At 42.4% G+C, this 16,059-nt stretch overlaps 1 protein-coding gene across 18 annotated transcripts in view; it reads left to right on the top strand.

The window, feature by feature from the left end:
• Positions 1–16,059, top strand: part of MCTP1 (multiple C2 and transmembrane domain containing 1) — a 476,976-nt gene that overhangs the window by 289,963 nt on the left and 170,954 nt on the right. For all 18 annotated transcript variants that reach the window (XR_012158969.1, XM_073344510.1, XM_073344512.1 and 15 more), the window contains one exon: positions 1,009–1,139. Coding sequence is in view for 17 of the 18 variants with exons in the window: in XM_073344510.1 (XP_073200611.1) it covers positions 1,009–1,139 (131 nt within the window). In the remaining variant the exon portion in view is untranslated. The remainder of the gene's footprint in view (positions 1–1,008; positions 1,140–16,059) is intronic.

Raw genomic sequence — 16,059 nt, 5'->3', positions numbered from 1 at the left:
TATCCTGAGTGCGAGGCATAAGGATGTCTGGAGCACGTGTGGGCCGAACAAGCACGGCTAATTAAAATCTCTGATCAAAGGTTCATGGGGCACATGCATACTTGAAGTTGAACACCCCTAGGGGGACACATCTTGAAGAACTGCAGTTACTGCACAAGGTGAATAACCTCTTCTTCTCAAAGATAACTAGAGCTGTGGTTCTCAAACTTTTGTACTGGTGACCTCTTTCACGTAGCGAGTCTCTGAGTGCGATCCCCCTTATAAATTAAAAACACTTTAAAATATATTTTAAACACCATTATAAATGCTGGCGGCAAAGCAGGGTTTGGGATGGAGGCTGACAGCTCGCGACCCCTGAAGGGTCCTGACCCCCAGTTTGAGAACCCCTGAACTAGTGTTGCTGTCTACTATTGAAGCTGTCTACTTCAACCTGAATTCAACAATAAAGGAAGACTTCATATTTAAATAAGTATTTGCATCTGGTTCTGTAATTAAGAATAAACAAAAAATTAGCTTGGCAAATTCATTATCCCCACCCCTACAACCTCAAACATTATAATGGCAAGAAGAAGAGGAGGAAATCATGCAAAGCTGGTTAACTGAAGTTGCTGGTTAAGTGCTTTCAATTTCAGTCTATTTGTCATTTTCAGGTGGCCTTCTTTTAAATTTTTTTTTTGGTTTTGTTTTAGAAAGACAACTTTGTCACTTTCCTGTCACTCAAGATGAGGAATCATTACTCTAGAGAAAAATGGTTCAGTTCCCAGGGCAAATTCATTGTTTTACAGACTTTCAGTGGTGATGAACTGTGAGATTCTGGAGGTTGGTACTGTGTCCAACAGGGGAATGGGGTTGTTCAGTAGCCTTATTTTTTTTCCGTTAAAAAAATCATCACTAAAGCCATTAATTGTGTGAATAAGACTTTCTGGGCAGCATCTAAAAATTAATTTCACTATTCAGGAAGAACATGGCTGCACAATGCAATAATGACTTTCTTTACTCTCCTTTCAGATTGTGCCAAAAAATTTAAATCCTCAGTGGAGGGAGCAATTTGACTTTCATCTCTATGAAGAGCGAGGTGGAATTATTGATATTACTGTGTGGGACAAAGATGCTGGCAAAAGAGATGATTTTATTGGCAGGTGTGTGTAATTACAATCTACTAGTACTCTGGAGCTGTGAGCAGATGATTACAATGAGTCTTGTTGTTAAAACTATTTCTTATAACCATTTGTCCTTGTAAAGAAAATACTGAGCTTTTACAAAGTATAAGTACATTTTCCTGCCTTTATGACCATCCTCATGTAATGCTGACAAAATAATTATTTGCTTGACCAGTAGGTGGCAGATTTTACCTATTCATAGACATAGATTTTCAAATGTGGACATATGGTATTAAGTATAATCAAGTTGCAGGAGGTTCCATGCGGCAGCGATTTCAGGGTTGGGGTTAGAGGTGAAAGAAATATCATGAATTACAAAATGCTTGTAAGACTAAAACAAATCCTCATTTTTAATCTACAGCTGGGTGAAATGAGAATCTTCTTAAAGCACTGCACATAACCTTTTTTGCAATAAAATATGATCATGGATGTAATTAATTCTCAAGGGACTCAATCTTTGGGATCTTTCTCAGAGTTCAGGAAATTATATAAATCTGAATCACCAAGCTCAAACTGTTTTACTATGGTAGGTCATGATAAATACAGCCCATTTGTATCAGCTCGTAATAGGAAAAAAGTCTCAAAACTATTAAATGTGTGTAGCTACTGTGAAAATTTAGCCTTATTGGGAAGTTCAAATATTCAGTTACATCACATGAAGTTACAGCACATTCTGATAAATTGTATTAATCCTATCTCTTCTGGGTAGTTGTCTGTTAGAGTAGAATATTAAAAACTTGTAGATGCTATGACTAGTACATTGATGCTTTGTAATCAGTAGAATTAGTCATTGTTGAAAGTACATATTCATGAATGGAATTCCTATGAACTGAGCTATATATTTTCTATGTCAATGTGTTAATCTTTTCCTCTCTATGCTTGTGTTTGGAGTAGCGCCTTTGTTTACCATACTAGATGATGGGGCAGACTGGTCATAATATTACATTTTACTTTCTCTTGGAGACATCCTTTTATAGAATGTAAAGAATCAGAAAAGATTTAAATTTTTTGGTGTATAAGGGCCTTAATGTCCATCAGCTTTTTTAAAAAAACACATATTCATTGGAATTGTATTTCATACAGTGATAACCTATTATCTGGGATTAATATATTTATACGTTTTGTGCTTGTCGTATCTGCAGTGAGTGGATATAATAATAACTTTAGTTTGGCAGAGTAGCTGAATGGGTCAGTCCCATGCAAGTACCTGTTATGCCTCGGAAAATAGCTTCTATTCTGTGTTCATCTACTACAGAGTTTTTTCTCAAAAGACGAGATTTAAAATTCCAACAATTGACTTTGCAAGACTCTTTGTATTCAAGGCAGCTTTTGATTTTTTTATTATTATTATTAACAAGTAATATTATTACCACAAAAGTATTTTACAGATGAAGATCTAATCCCTGCTGCATAGAGTTTGCAGTCTAAATAAAGTAAAGCATAAAAGTGTAAAAATAAAATAGTTACACAGCAGGAAGAGAGGTCTGTAACCACAGGAACATGAGGTTGTGTAGATAATTATGCACACATCTAAAAGTTTTTTGTCTTAAAAAAAAAAAAAGCAACTTGTGGGCATCATGAAAATAGTGATTTCTGTTTGTTTCATGAAGACACCTGATGGATAATACCAAGAGAATACCTTTCTCTAAAAAGACTGCTTGTAACCATTGCTATTTTAAAATGGGGAATAATTTGAATGGTTTTGGTGGTCTGCCTCAAGATATGAAAGTGATTCACATTATGTAAATACTGAAATAGACAGACAGACCTCTTTCTAGGCATATCTCAGAACCAATAATCTATCCTCATCCTTCTTGACCTATCAGCCACCTTTAACAAGTTGACCAAGGAGAATAGGGGTGGGGGGCAACCTAACTGGCTTCAAGACTGAGCTTGATACGTTTATGGAGGTATGGTATGATATGATGAGACTGCCAACAATTGCATGTAGCCAATCTGTGACTGCTAGTAGCAAATATCCACTAGATGGGGAGGTCTCTGAGTTCCTACAGAGAATTATTTTCCAGGTATTTGGTTGGTAGGTCTTGCCCACATGCTCAGGGTCTAATTGACTGCAGTATTTGGGGTCAGGAAAAATTTTTTCCCCTGGTCAGATTGGCAGAGACCCTGCGAGTTTTTGCCTTCCGCTGCAGTTTTCGACCTCTGCATAGGTCACTTGCAGGTTTAACCTAGTGTAAATGGTGGATTCTTCGTAACCTGAAGTCTTTCAGCTATGATTTGAGGACTTCACTAACTCAGCCAGAGGTTATGGGTCTATTACAGGAGTGGGTGGGTGAGGTTCTGTGGATTGCAATGTGCAGGAGATCAGCCTAGACGAGCATAATTGTCCCTTCTGGCTTTAAAGTCTTAGACCATTCTGTTACTCCTGAATTTTTGTCTTCCCTTGGCTTCCATGACTCCATCCTCTCCTGATTCTCCTCTTACCTCTCTAATCACTTTTTAGTGTGTTCTCTGGAGGGTCCTCTTTGTCCCCTCTCCAATTTTCTGTGGGGTTCCACAAAGCTCCATCTTTGGTCCATGACTGGGGCTCCTAGGCACTATGGTAATACAAATAATAATAATAATAATAATTAATAAGAGTGACATGAGATCTTGTGCTTCCAGTATCAGAAGAAGTGATATGCTTAGGATCTAGATGGGAAATTGAAAAGTATTCTTCCTGATTAGCTGAGCGATCAGGCATCTTTCCTTTTATCTTAAATAAAATAAATAAGGACCTCTTCCCACCTTGAATATTTTTCAAGCACTAGCAATTCTCTCCTAGAGGTAATTTTTTATATAATGCAAATCTAAGACTCCATCCTGAATGATGGCCATATGTGACTAAAGTTTGGTGAGGAAGAAACCATGTTTTATGATGAAGAGAGAGTTTCCACTAATGGAACAAATTGAAGAGAGAAATAGAGAAAAAAAAAGTATTCATTATTTAGAGAACAAAGTCTCATCTTTGATCCATAGTGCAGTTTTCTGTTGCACATTTTGCATTCATTCTGCTTGCAGAGCACTCATGAATGTCAGGAGAAATTGAGAGGAATAAATGCAGAATATGCCAAAAAAAAAAAAAAAGTGTTGCTTTGTGGATCTCAGAAAAGATATTTGCCTTTAAACAGTGTATTTTAGTGTCACAAATTCAGCTGGTGGCTCCTGTCCACTGCTGAGAGGGGAACCCAACCCTGTAGATCCCGTTATTTAAGCTTCCCTGTGTCTCAGCAGGCTGCCCACACTATTTTCTCCCTAGGCCTCTCTGGCACATGTCCTGAGCACTGACTCTGTCTGCTATGAAATGGAAATGGAGCTCCTTAGACTCCCAGGACCAATGCTGACCCGCCCCCCTCCATCCCCAACTGCCTTGATGCCCCAGTTGCCTACACACCCTGTCCCAGAATCCCGTTCCAAAGTTGTGAAGCTGCTGGTTTACAATTTAACTCTCTCTTGAGACATGCAACAGCTGTACAGCATTTAACATGCAGAAACACTGTTCAGAGTCTAGCCCTGTACTGCTCTTCTGCTTACTGGTATAAAGCACGAATAAGTACAAATCATACAAAACAATAAACATCTTACAATGTCCCTCGTTAGCTCACCCTTCCCCTGTGAGTCCTTGTGGGAACCATGTGTGTCCAGGAAGGCAAACAGGTTCCCTTCCCTGTCACTGACTGTTACATATGCTGGGTCTTTTCTCCCTCATAACTGTAGAAAATGTCCCCTGGGCAGAATAACTTCTCTTTTAAAACTTTCAAATTCCTTGTTCAGTCTCTTGCTGGGTCAGAGGCCTCCTGCCAGGTGACTTTGCTGACAAGGCAAGCTCCCGCCTGCTAAACCAGTTGTTCTGAGCAGGGACCAGTCCTTTGTCCAGAGAGAATAGCTTTCCAGGGACTGGGTACTTAGTCAACTATCCTCCATTGTCAGCACTGTATCTTTACATCCTGGGACTACAGCCCAGCATGGAGGCAAAGGATAACAGATCGGGCTACCAAAAAGCATGCTCAAAATGAAGACTGGAGCTTGGGGTGTTTCTCTCTGTATGTATGACACACACACACACACTCTCTCTCTCTCTCTCTCTCTCTCCTTGATTTTCTGAAACCCTGTTCTCCAGACCTCAACATTATCTGAATCCTGTCCTTGTCCCCCAGCATGGGACAAGGACGGGGTTTAGATAATAGAGCAGAGATCCCTGGGCCACAGGGGAGGCCACTCTGCTGCTGAAGGCTCCTGCGTGGCAGCACAGGGAGACCTTGGCAGCCCTGCTGTCACAGGAGTGAGTGAGCAGGGTGCTGACAGTGGAACTGCAGATGGGTCCTGTGCTGTCACAAGGCTGATGACACCCAATCCCTGGCCAGCATTCTACTCTGCCCTGCCAGGATTGCTGTCTCCTGGCGGTGCAAGAGTCTTGTCTGCACAAGTTGTACCAGTTTAGCTTATATCACTGTACCTTGTGCCTGCAATAATTGAAATAGCAGGTGTGGCAGTGCACTGCCCTCTTGATTATCCAAAGAAAATCTCTGTCTGGCATGCTACTCAGCTAACCAGGAGAGTGAGGAAGTTGTGTGTATGTGTACAGACTCTCCTGGTTACCTGAGTAACATGTCAGGTACAGATTTTATTCAGACACACAGAGTTATAGATAGTCGAGTGTGTGTGTGTGTGTGTGTGTGTGTGTAAAATACATATCTATCTATCTATATATAATCTTCCACAGAGTTTATAAATTGTACAAACATATTCCGAAAATATCACAGTTCACACATAAGATTTCCCCCTTAACCCCCCCACCCCCAGCTTTATTCTAAAATTTTCCCCTCTGATTTAATCATTGAACCCCCACGTCACTCTCATTTTCTTTCTGGTAAAACAAAATTGGATCAGAACCCCTTCACAAAGGGTCAATATTCTGGTTCCAGCTTATACCTGGGTGAGGTACCCTGCTTGGTAGGACTCCCATGAAATAAAATAATTGGGAATTGAAGCCAAATTTCTTCAACCTTTTACACAGGGAAAACCAGTCTGGCCCTTTTTGTATAATTAAAATAGACCATAATATTAACTGTGTGTCCCTTAATGCAGTGAAATATTTGGAAAACAAAATGTTGTATGTACCTTCTAGCATTCCGTACCCATGAAGTTCAGTTGAGTTTGCACTGTACAGTACTTGAATGCATTCTCCTATACATACTCCTATTTATTAACTGGTGAAATTATTCAGGTAAAACAAGAACAAGGGCAAATTGTTATCCATTCTAGGTAAGCTGGAGCTTTACTAGAGTGTGTATCTCAGAGTATTGTTAAAATATATAAACCTAGAACCATTTAAATATATATATTTTAGGATTTCAAAAGCACACCAGACACTCTTGAATAATAGAAAGAGACATGCAGGCTCAGGTGAGGGAACACTGGGTCCTATCACTAGAAAGAGCCACCTAGCTTCGTAAACAACAGAAGCTAGGACCTGCTATTGGAGGGTGGAAAGAGAGCACATTCGATCTTCTAAAGATAATACAAAAGGTTAAGGGTGCTCAGGTCTCGGGAATAGGAGGTTGCCCTAGGTACATTGGGTACCTTATGGAGGGATTTTTCTGGAGAGCAACAGTACCTGGAGGCTTACAGGCAGCCTTTATAGGTTCAGATAAACTTGAAAATTGGGATGGTTTTCTGAACCTTCCAAAGGTTTTGGAGGATCAGTCATCACTTCTAATGAGTATATCCTTTCACCAAATATTTTTATTATAACTTTTACATCAACAATATTGAAAAACATAATTTGAATGTCCAGATCATGCAGTTGATGAGTAAATTAAATAGTCACAGATTTACCATAACTGGAAGTAAATGTTTTCTATTTCCTTGTTGAGTCAGAAAATAGACTAGTTTGATAAAACCCGTATACTGTAGAAAGTTTAGGCAGCTAATATTAAGCAGCTACTATTAAGATAAAAAAATCAAATGAAGGTGAAATGATTTTAATCTCCATGTAATTATTTGGCTTTCTTTTCTCCTGCATTTTTGAAGGCGATCCTGGCTCTGTCACCTTTACAATAATCAGCTAATAAATCCTTATGATTGTTATACCTTTATGCATAGCAGTAATCGGAACAAATTGGCTGCTGACAGCTGCCATAAATTGCCAAGAATGAGTGCTGTCAGAGAACAAGTTGTTTCTGTGAACGTGCAGGATAACTAAATCCCATGTCATGCAATTTTATTCAGCTGAAGCTATTTGCAATCCAATACAGCAGGACTTATAATATTATTTATTAGTGGGGAAATGCATGTTTATCTTCAAAATGACATTGATTTTTGCTCACATTTTTATACATTTACTCTTGACTTCTATTTATCTGTCTAGTTAATTGTGTGTGTGTGTGTTTTCATCAGCATCTGTGAGTCTTCACTACCTTCCAAAATTGATGCAAGCTGTGAGTGGAACACCTTGTGTTGTATATTCATTACACTACATATTGTTTATATTTGTTGGGAGAAGTTTCCTTTTTCATATTTTTGTCTCTGAATATCATTAAAATTTTGTGTGTGTATTCTGCAAATTTCTTTGACTTCGCTTCTTGCTAAAATGAATGTCATGAAAACAAGTTTAAAAACATTGAAAATTAGTTATTTAATTTTCAACTTTTGACACCCAGTCCATTATGGTTTGTTTATATAATTTTTTTCACAGTAAGTAAGCTATAGAGGTTCTGTTAGCAAGCACATAAATAAAAGCAGAATGAGAACTGTAGTGTTGCATTATTAATCTGAAAGCACAGTGGTATACTTGTCAGGAAGTTCTAAACTGAAGAGGTGGAATTTTGTATATAAAACATTTATATCTCACAGTTTTCTTTTTTTTTTAATTGAATGGTGCTACTAATCCTTGCATCAGTTCTCTAAGATGCACCTACATCTCCCATTGATTTCATGTACTCAGCAACTCTCAAGATTTGGCTTTCAAGATATTCCAAACCATATCCATGTACATAGTTACTATTGTGAAAGCTAAAGAGCCACTAAGACAAAAAATAATGAACTAGATTGTATTTTGGCTCACAAATCTGCAACAGTAGCTGTTCATTACATTTGTACAGCCAGCTTCTTTTGTCTCTTTCTCTACGAACTTTTTTTTGGGTGGATGGGGTCAAAATTACTCAACTGCGTTAAGCTAAGAGTGGGAAATAGGGGAGTAAAAATGAAAAGACTGGCATAGGTGTCAGGAACACAACAGCGAGTGGGGGAAATGAGAGCAGAGGTATTAGGTGGAAGAAAATTATAAAGAGTTATGTGAAGATGAGGTTCCTTTTTGAGGAAATTAGGCTCAGGCTCACACAGAGAAGATGGATTTTGAGAACCAGGGGGCGGCAGACTGGGACACGCATTCTTTGGAAAGCAAACTGAGTCCAGGCTGGGTCCCAAGAGTTCCTGGGCTTGCTAAAAGAATGTAAGTGGGGTCAGTTCCTTTTCTGTAACTCAAGAGGGAAGCCCATCCAAGGGCTTGTCTACATGGGAATTTACCAGCTTTCCTATATTGACATAAGCTAAACCAAAAAAAGGGACACTGGTACTACGAATGAGTGTCTACACCGGGATTTATACCAGTATAGTAATGCCGGTAAATTGTAAAATCATTTTCTCTAATGTTTGGAACCTGCTTGTTTTAAGAAGGATGTTTGTCACTGTATGGTGCTAGTCATAGGCTCCCCAAGGAAAGAGATGCAGGTGTCCAGTTGGGCCTGCACTGTGACAAGAATTTGGCATAGTTGGGGCGCTGGACCCAGATCCTGGTCTAAGAGTGGGAGAATTGCAAAATTCAACCCCTAACAGGTAAGGGGAGGCCTAACAGCTGAGGGGGCACATTCAGAGAGCAGAATGAGGACAGATGTGCAGGCAGCACTATAACCATGAGCACAGCTCTAGTGGTTTTATGCTCTTCTGCTCCCTGTCCTTCCTCAAGCCTGTCTGTAACCTCCTCTCTCCTTTTCCTCCCCCACCTCCAGGCTCCTGCCCCTTTCCCCTTATGCTCCCCTCCTCAACTGCATCAATATACCCTCCAGGATTTGCACATCCCTCTGCTGATAGCCAACCCTGCCTGCCCCTGGCCCTTGTATCCCTCCCCATATGCTGCCACCCTCCCAGTTTCTGTCTCTCACTACTTCTCGCCACGCCACATCCCCATCCAGTTACTGTCCCACCTCCCCTTCTCCTTCTCACCCATCTGCATTCTAAATCAGGCTACTTACTTCTTGCTGTTTGGTTCACAGTAAGGGGAGCATAGGAGGGACAATCTCCCTGCTCTTAGTTCTTGTGTCTGATACCACAGCAGCCTGGAGCAGTAACTATGGGGACAGTCCTGTTCAGCCTCTGCAGCCTCAAAATAGGGCATTCTCAATCACTTTGTGGCAATGGTTCATGTGTAGTCCAATCAGCACTTAAGAGCTGTAAGGAAAAAAATGGAGAGGTGCAGTAAGGAACTGCAGAAATGATTTTGAGGCTGGAGAAAATGTCCTACAGTGAGAGACTGAAGGATATCACTCTATTTACCCTATCAAAAAGTAAATGTAGATGTGACTTGATTGTGGTATACAAACACCTTCATGGGAAGACAATGCTTGGGTACTAAAGGGCTTTTTAACCTATCAGAGAAAGACATAGGGTGTAACACTGCAGCCCATGTTCTTCACAGTTGTATGAATATGATATAATTATGGCACATTTTGTACAAGATACATCGTGTCAGGTGTCTATGGAAAAGTTATGATTTGCTGAATATACATGTGGTATACCTGTATCATTTTTGTATCTGAAGTTATGAATATTTACTAGGTATCTGTATTTCAAATGTGCTTACTCTGGGAACACCCACAGCTAGCCTTTCAGGTACAATAATGAAGAAGCTAAACATTGTCTTTGCTGATGGACCATCATCAGTGATCTGTAGAAGAGCTTCGCCTTGCTGTAAACATTTTAGCCAGCTTGTAAGTAATGGCTGCTATGACTCAGCAAGGGCATGTGACCAGACCACATGATACAGAACTTCAGTATGGTACAAACTGGGATGGGAACAGAGTTTGGAACAAAGGGTTCCTGCCATATGGTAAAGCTATACAAGGTAGGGTGTGACATCTAATGGCCTCACTCCCCACACAAGGAAACTCCTGGAAACACCTGAGGAGCAAAGATTGAACTTGGGGAAGTGCTGGTCCCAGGCTAAAGGGATTTCTAGCCAGTGCAAGGAAACCTGGTAACCTGCTTGTATCATCAGCCAGGGTGAGAGATTAGATATGTATTGTCAATTTATCTAGTATGTTAGGCTTAGTTTGCATTTTGTTTATTTGCTAGGTAATCTGCTTTGATCTTTTTACTATCACTTATAATTAAGGCTGTGAATTTGTCAAGGAGGTCTCGGAAGTCACAGGTTCCGTGACTTTCCAGGACCTCTGTGACTTCTGCAGAGGCTGGTGCGGCTGGCCCCAGGGCTGCCAGAGTAGCTCAGGCAGTCCCAGTACCAGCCATACTGGCTGCTGCTGGGGCAGTCTCGGGCCACTGCACCCTCCTCCCCCCAGCAGCAGCAGGAGTTTGGGTGTGGGATGGGGCTCAGGGCTGCGGGTTGGGGTGTGGGAGGGGCTGAGGGCTATGGATGGCACTTACCTGTGTGGGGCTCCCCAGAAGCGGTGACTTGTCCCTCTCTCATCTCTTAGCCAGAGGCACAGCCAGATGGCTCTGCATGCTGCCTCTGCCCACAGGCACTGCCTCCGCAGCTCCAATTGGCTGTGGTTCCTGGCCAATGGGAGCTGTGGAGCCAGCACTCAGGGCAGAGGTAGCACACAGAGCTGCCTGGCTGCGCCTCCCCCTAGAAGCCAAGGGAGGGACATATCACTTGTTCCGGGAGATGTGCAGTGCCAGGTAGGGAGCCTACCAGCCCCGCCAACCCTCCCCCCCGCCACAGCAGTGGGGGTTCCAGGCTATGCACCGCTGCCTGTCCCACTCCCCCAGCACTAGCAGCGGTCCCAGTCCACCCCCACAGAGCATCAGTGATGCCCCACTTAAAATCCATCTTTCGTAGTTAATAAACTTGTTTTTGCTTTATCTAAATCAGTGTGCCTTTGAAACGTCTGGGGAAAAATCTGAGTTTGGTTAACACAGGCTTGTTTCCTATCCTTCCCACATCGAGGGGAAGGTGAACTTTATTAATGAGCTTACCTTGTACAGATCCCTGTGCAGTGTAAGACTGTATAATTCTGGGTTTATACTCCAACAAGCATGCAAGGTGGAGGAACTGAGAAATTGGCTGTTGTCTCCTGCCTATCTTTGAGTGGCTTAGGTACTGTACTCAGGTAGCTCAGTTTGGGTGTGTGGTGCTGCCTGCTGTCGTGCTGGGTGATAACAGGGCCTAGAGAGGCTGAATCATCAGCAAAGCAGTGTGGGAAGGGCCACCCCAGTTGGGTGGTTAGAGGGGCACAGCGGTTCCACAGCTCACAGACTGCACCCTGGGTTTGACAACCTGTCACAATAGGAACTAATAACCGGAAATTAAAGCCAGACAAAGTCCAGTTAGGAATAAAGTAGGATGCAGATTTTTAGGCATGAGGATGATCAACCATTGGAAAAAATTATCGGGGGATGTGGTAGATTCTCCATCTCTTAAAATCTTCAGATCAAAACTGGATGCCTTTGTGGAGGATATGCCTTAATTCAACACAAATTTATTGGACTGGCTAGAGGAGTAGCTGGATGAAATTCTATGGCCTGTGTCATACTGGAAATCAAACTAGATGATCTGATGATCCCTTCTGGCTTTAAAATCTATGAATCTTTAAATATCTGTGTAGGGAAAAGATATCCCCTCCCCCAAATTATAGCACTTAGTCTTTGAGCACAGAATTGAATTCTCAGAAAACTCAAAGTATATCAATTAATTGATTTATGAGTTCAAATTAAGTTAAAAAATTGTTCATTTAACAAATTAGCACCTTGTGTTGGACCTTTTTGTTCTTGAATTATCTCAATAATAGAATAGGACTCTTCAAACTACCCATATAGTTAAAACGCACTAAAATCTTGTGTAGGCTACATTTGAATATGTACATATGTTCGGATTAATTGTAATTTTTGTCATCATTCTTCATAACTGAATTTTTTCTTCTCCAGAGTATTTCCATAAAGAACAGCCCTTATCTGAAATGGCTCCCATCTCCTGTTCCCAGAGGCATTAAAGGTCAGAAGCAGTGCTCCATTAAGATAGCTGCTTTCAACTACCTGAAAGGGGGTTTCAAAGAGGCTGGAGCTATGCTGTTCTCAGTGGTAGCAGATGACAGAACAAGGAGCAATGGTCTCAAGTTGCAGTGGGGGAGGTTTAGGTTGGATTTTTCACTAGGAGGGTGGTGAAGCACTGGAATGGGTTACCTAGGGAGGAGGTGGAGTCTTTGAGCCGGGGGTTGGACTAGATGACCTCCTGAGGTCCCTTCCAATCCTGGTATTCTATGATTCCACCTCACACCACAGATGGTAGGAAAGAACTTTGACTCCGGTAGGTGTGGGAGATGAGGGGCGGAGGCATAGCCACAGATACTGCTATTCAAAAGAATCTCATCTCGTGCACATGGAGTGCATACACACCAAGAATGGACTAGGTGAGGACAATCGATCAAAGAAGTTTATATGTCAGCAGATGCCGGCACATAAAATTTTCCTCTTTAAAGGAAATTTTGTTAAGAACTGCCCTCTTTCAAAAAGGTTGCCATCTCCTATAGTTCTGAATAGGAGTGAGACCACAGAGTGTCGTCAGTTAAGAAGCCCTCTTTCAAAATGTCCACCAACTTTCATTGTCTCCAACAGGAGTGAAGACAAGCCACAAAGTGAACCCTTATGTTGTCAGGAAGCAGAGAGGAGCAGGTAAATGGCGGTGGGAATCTTTGCTTAGGGTAACATTTGGCCATAGTCAGACTGAGAACAACTAGAAATGGTAGCCATTTTGAGAACTGCATCTTAGAATAACAGAATCATAGAATATCAGAGTTGGAAGGGACCTCAGAAGGTCATCTAGTCCAACTCCCTGCTCAAAGCAGGACCAATCCCCAACTAAATCATCCCAGCGAGGGCTTTGTCAAGCCTGACCTTAAAAACTTCTAAGGAAAAAGAATCCATCACCTCCCTAGGTAACCCATTCCAGTGCTTCTCCACCCTCTTAGTGAAAAAGTTTTTCCTAACATCCAACCTGAACCTCCCCCACTGCAACTTGAGACCATTATTCCTTGTTCTGTCATCTGGTCACCATTGAGAACAGTCTAGATCCATCCTCTTTGGAACCCTCTTTCAGGTAGTTGAAAGCAGCTATCAAATCCCCCCTCATTCTTCTCTTCTGCAGACTAAACAATCCAAGTTCCCTCAGCCTCTCCTCATAAGTCATGTGTTCCAGACCTCTAATCATTTTTGTTGCCCTCCGCTGGACTCTCCAATTTTTCCACATCCTTCTTGTAGTGTGGAGCCCAAAACTGGACACAGTACTCCAGATGAGGCCTCATCAATGCCGAATAGAGGAGAATGATCATATCCCTCAATCTGCTGGCAATGCTCTTACTTATATAGCCCAAAATATCATTAGCCTTCTTGGCAACAAGGGCACACTGTTGACTCATATCCAGCTTCTCATCCACTGTAACCCCTAGGTCCTTTTCTGCAGAACTGCTGCCTAGCCACTCAGTCCCTAGTGTGTAGCAGTGCATGGGATTCTTCCGTCCTAAGTGCAGGACTCTGTACTTGTCCTTGCTGAACCTCATCAGATTTCTTTTGGCCCAATCCTCTAGTTTGCCTAGGGCCCTCTGTATCCTATCCCTACCCTCCAGCGTATCTACCACTCCTCCCAGTTTAGTGTCCTCTGCAAACTTGCTGAGGGTGCAATCCACACCATCCTCCAGATCATTAATGAAGATATTGAACAAAACCAGCCCCAGGACCGACCCTTGGGGCACTCCACTTGATACCGGCTGCCAACTAGACAAGGAGCCATTGATCACTACCCGTTGAGCCCAATGACCTAGCCAGCTTTCTATCCACCTTATCATCTTTTCATCCAGCCCATACTTCTTTAACTTGCTGGCAAGAATACTGTGGGAGACTGTATTAAAAGCTTTGCTAAAGTCAAGGAATAACAAGTCCACTGCTTTTCCCTCATCCACAGAGCCAGTTATCTCACCATAGAAGGCAATTAGGTTAGTCAGGCATGATTTGCTCTTGGTGAATCCATGCTGACTGTTCCTGATCACTTTCCTCTCCTCCAAGTGCTTCAAAATGGATTCCTTGAGGACCTACTCCGTGGTTTTTCTAGGGACTGAAGTGAGGCTGACTGGCCTGTAGTTTCCCAGATCATCCTCCTTCCCTTTCTTAAAGATTGGCACTACATTAGCCTTTTTCCAGTCATCCGGGACCTCCCCCGATCGCCACAAGTTTTCAAAGATAATGGAGATAATGGCCAATGGCTCTGCAATCACATCTGCCAACTCCTTTAGCACCCTCGGATGCAGCACTTCCGACCCCATGGACTTGTGCTTGTCCAGCTTTTCTAAATAGTCCTGAACCACTTCTTTGTCCACAGAGGGCTGGTCACCTCCTCCCCATGCTGTGCTGCCCAGTGCAGTAGTCTGGAAGCTGACCTTGTTTGTGAAGACAGAGGCAAAAAAGGCACTGAGTAATTAGCTTTTTCCACATCCTCTGTCACTAGTTTGCCTCCTCCATTCAGTAAGGGGCCAACACTTTCCTTGACCTTTTAGTTGCTAACATACCTGAAGAAACCCTTCTTGTTACTATTAACATCCCTTGCTAGCTGCAACTCCAAGTGTGATTTAGCCTTCCTGATTTCACTCCTGCATGCCTGACCAATATTTTTATACTCCTCCCCCCCCCCCCCGTCATTTGTCCAATCTTCAACTTCTTGTAAGCTTCTTTTTTGTTCTTTTTTGGAACACCAGCAGTGTCCACATCCTCATGTGACATAGCTATTCCTCTTGTTTCTTTTCATGGACTTGTTATAGTTTTGCTTAATATTAGTTTAGTTTTTATTTTCACCTGTTGGCTAATTAAAAAATTGTTAAAGAGGTATCAGAATTCTTCTGCCCACCCACTCCCATACAAAGGAGTAATTCCACATAATTGTGGATCGAACGTCTCCTGGCTTCAAGACCCCTCCATTGTGTGACTCCACCATACCCATTTATGGGAGGAACTTCAGATGTCTCATCATCTGTCTTGGAGATGAGCATATACCAGAGAATTGTTCTATATGCCACTCTTTGTCCAAGAGGACCTTAAAGAATAGGGAGGCAAGCTGAAGTTATTTTTTCTTGAGAGATCCATGTATCTATCAGTCCAGTACCAGAGTCTCCTGTCCTGGACCTCATGTAAGATGCCATCTTGAAGCAACCATCTGCCTTGCTTCACTTTATCTCATACCATGCAGACCCAGTACTCCAAATAAGACTCCTAGAGGAGACTTACTCCTCCTTGTTGTCCGCACCAGAACACCTCACCCTCCTGACCTCAGTCTACACCCTGGGTGACCCATTGGGAGTCCAGTAGGGGGTCCAGAGAGCATTAAACTGAGCAACAGAGGAGGAGACTGGTAGTCTCCAGAGAGCATCCTTCGTGGTACCCTCCCAAATGTCCACCATCACAGTTTGCCTACCAACTGTGACCATACTGGTCTCCCTGGTGCATGAATCCCTATTGCAGGAGACCCACCTCTATTGTGTCTCTTCCAGGATTTCCTTCACTGAGGAAGCAATTGCAGCCTCCTCCAACTACCCAAATTCCTCAACCCCAACTTGTAGAGGGTGAGGAGTACTTCAATAGAGGAGACTACCACCTCCCCAGATCAGGAGCCTCTGGCCTCTTA

This window comes from Lepidochelys kempii, chromosome 5 (assembly GCF_965140265.1).
Source record: "Lepidochelys kempii isolate rLepKem1 chromosome 5, rLepKem1.hap2, whole genome shotgun sequence".
Classification (NCBI taxonomy): Eukaryota; Metazoa; Chordata; order Testudines; family Cheloniidae; genus Lepidochelys; species Lepidochelys kempii.
The sequence above is the reverse complement of the archived record's forward strand: the minus strand, read 5'-3'. Positions and strand labels throughout refer to the sequence as shown.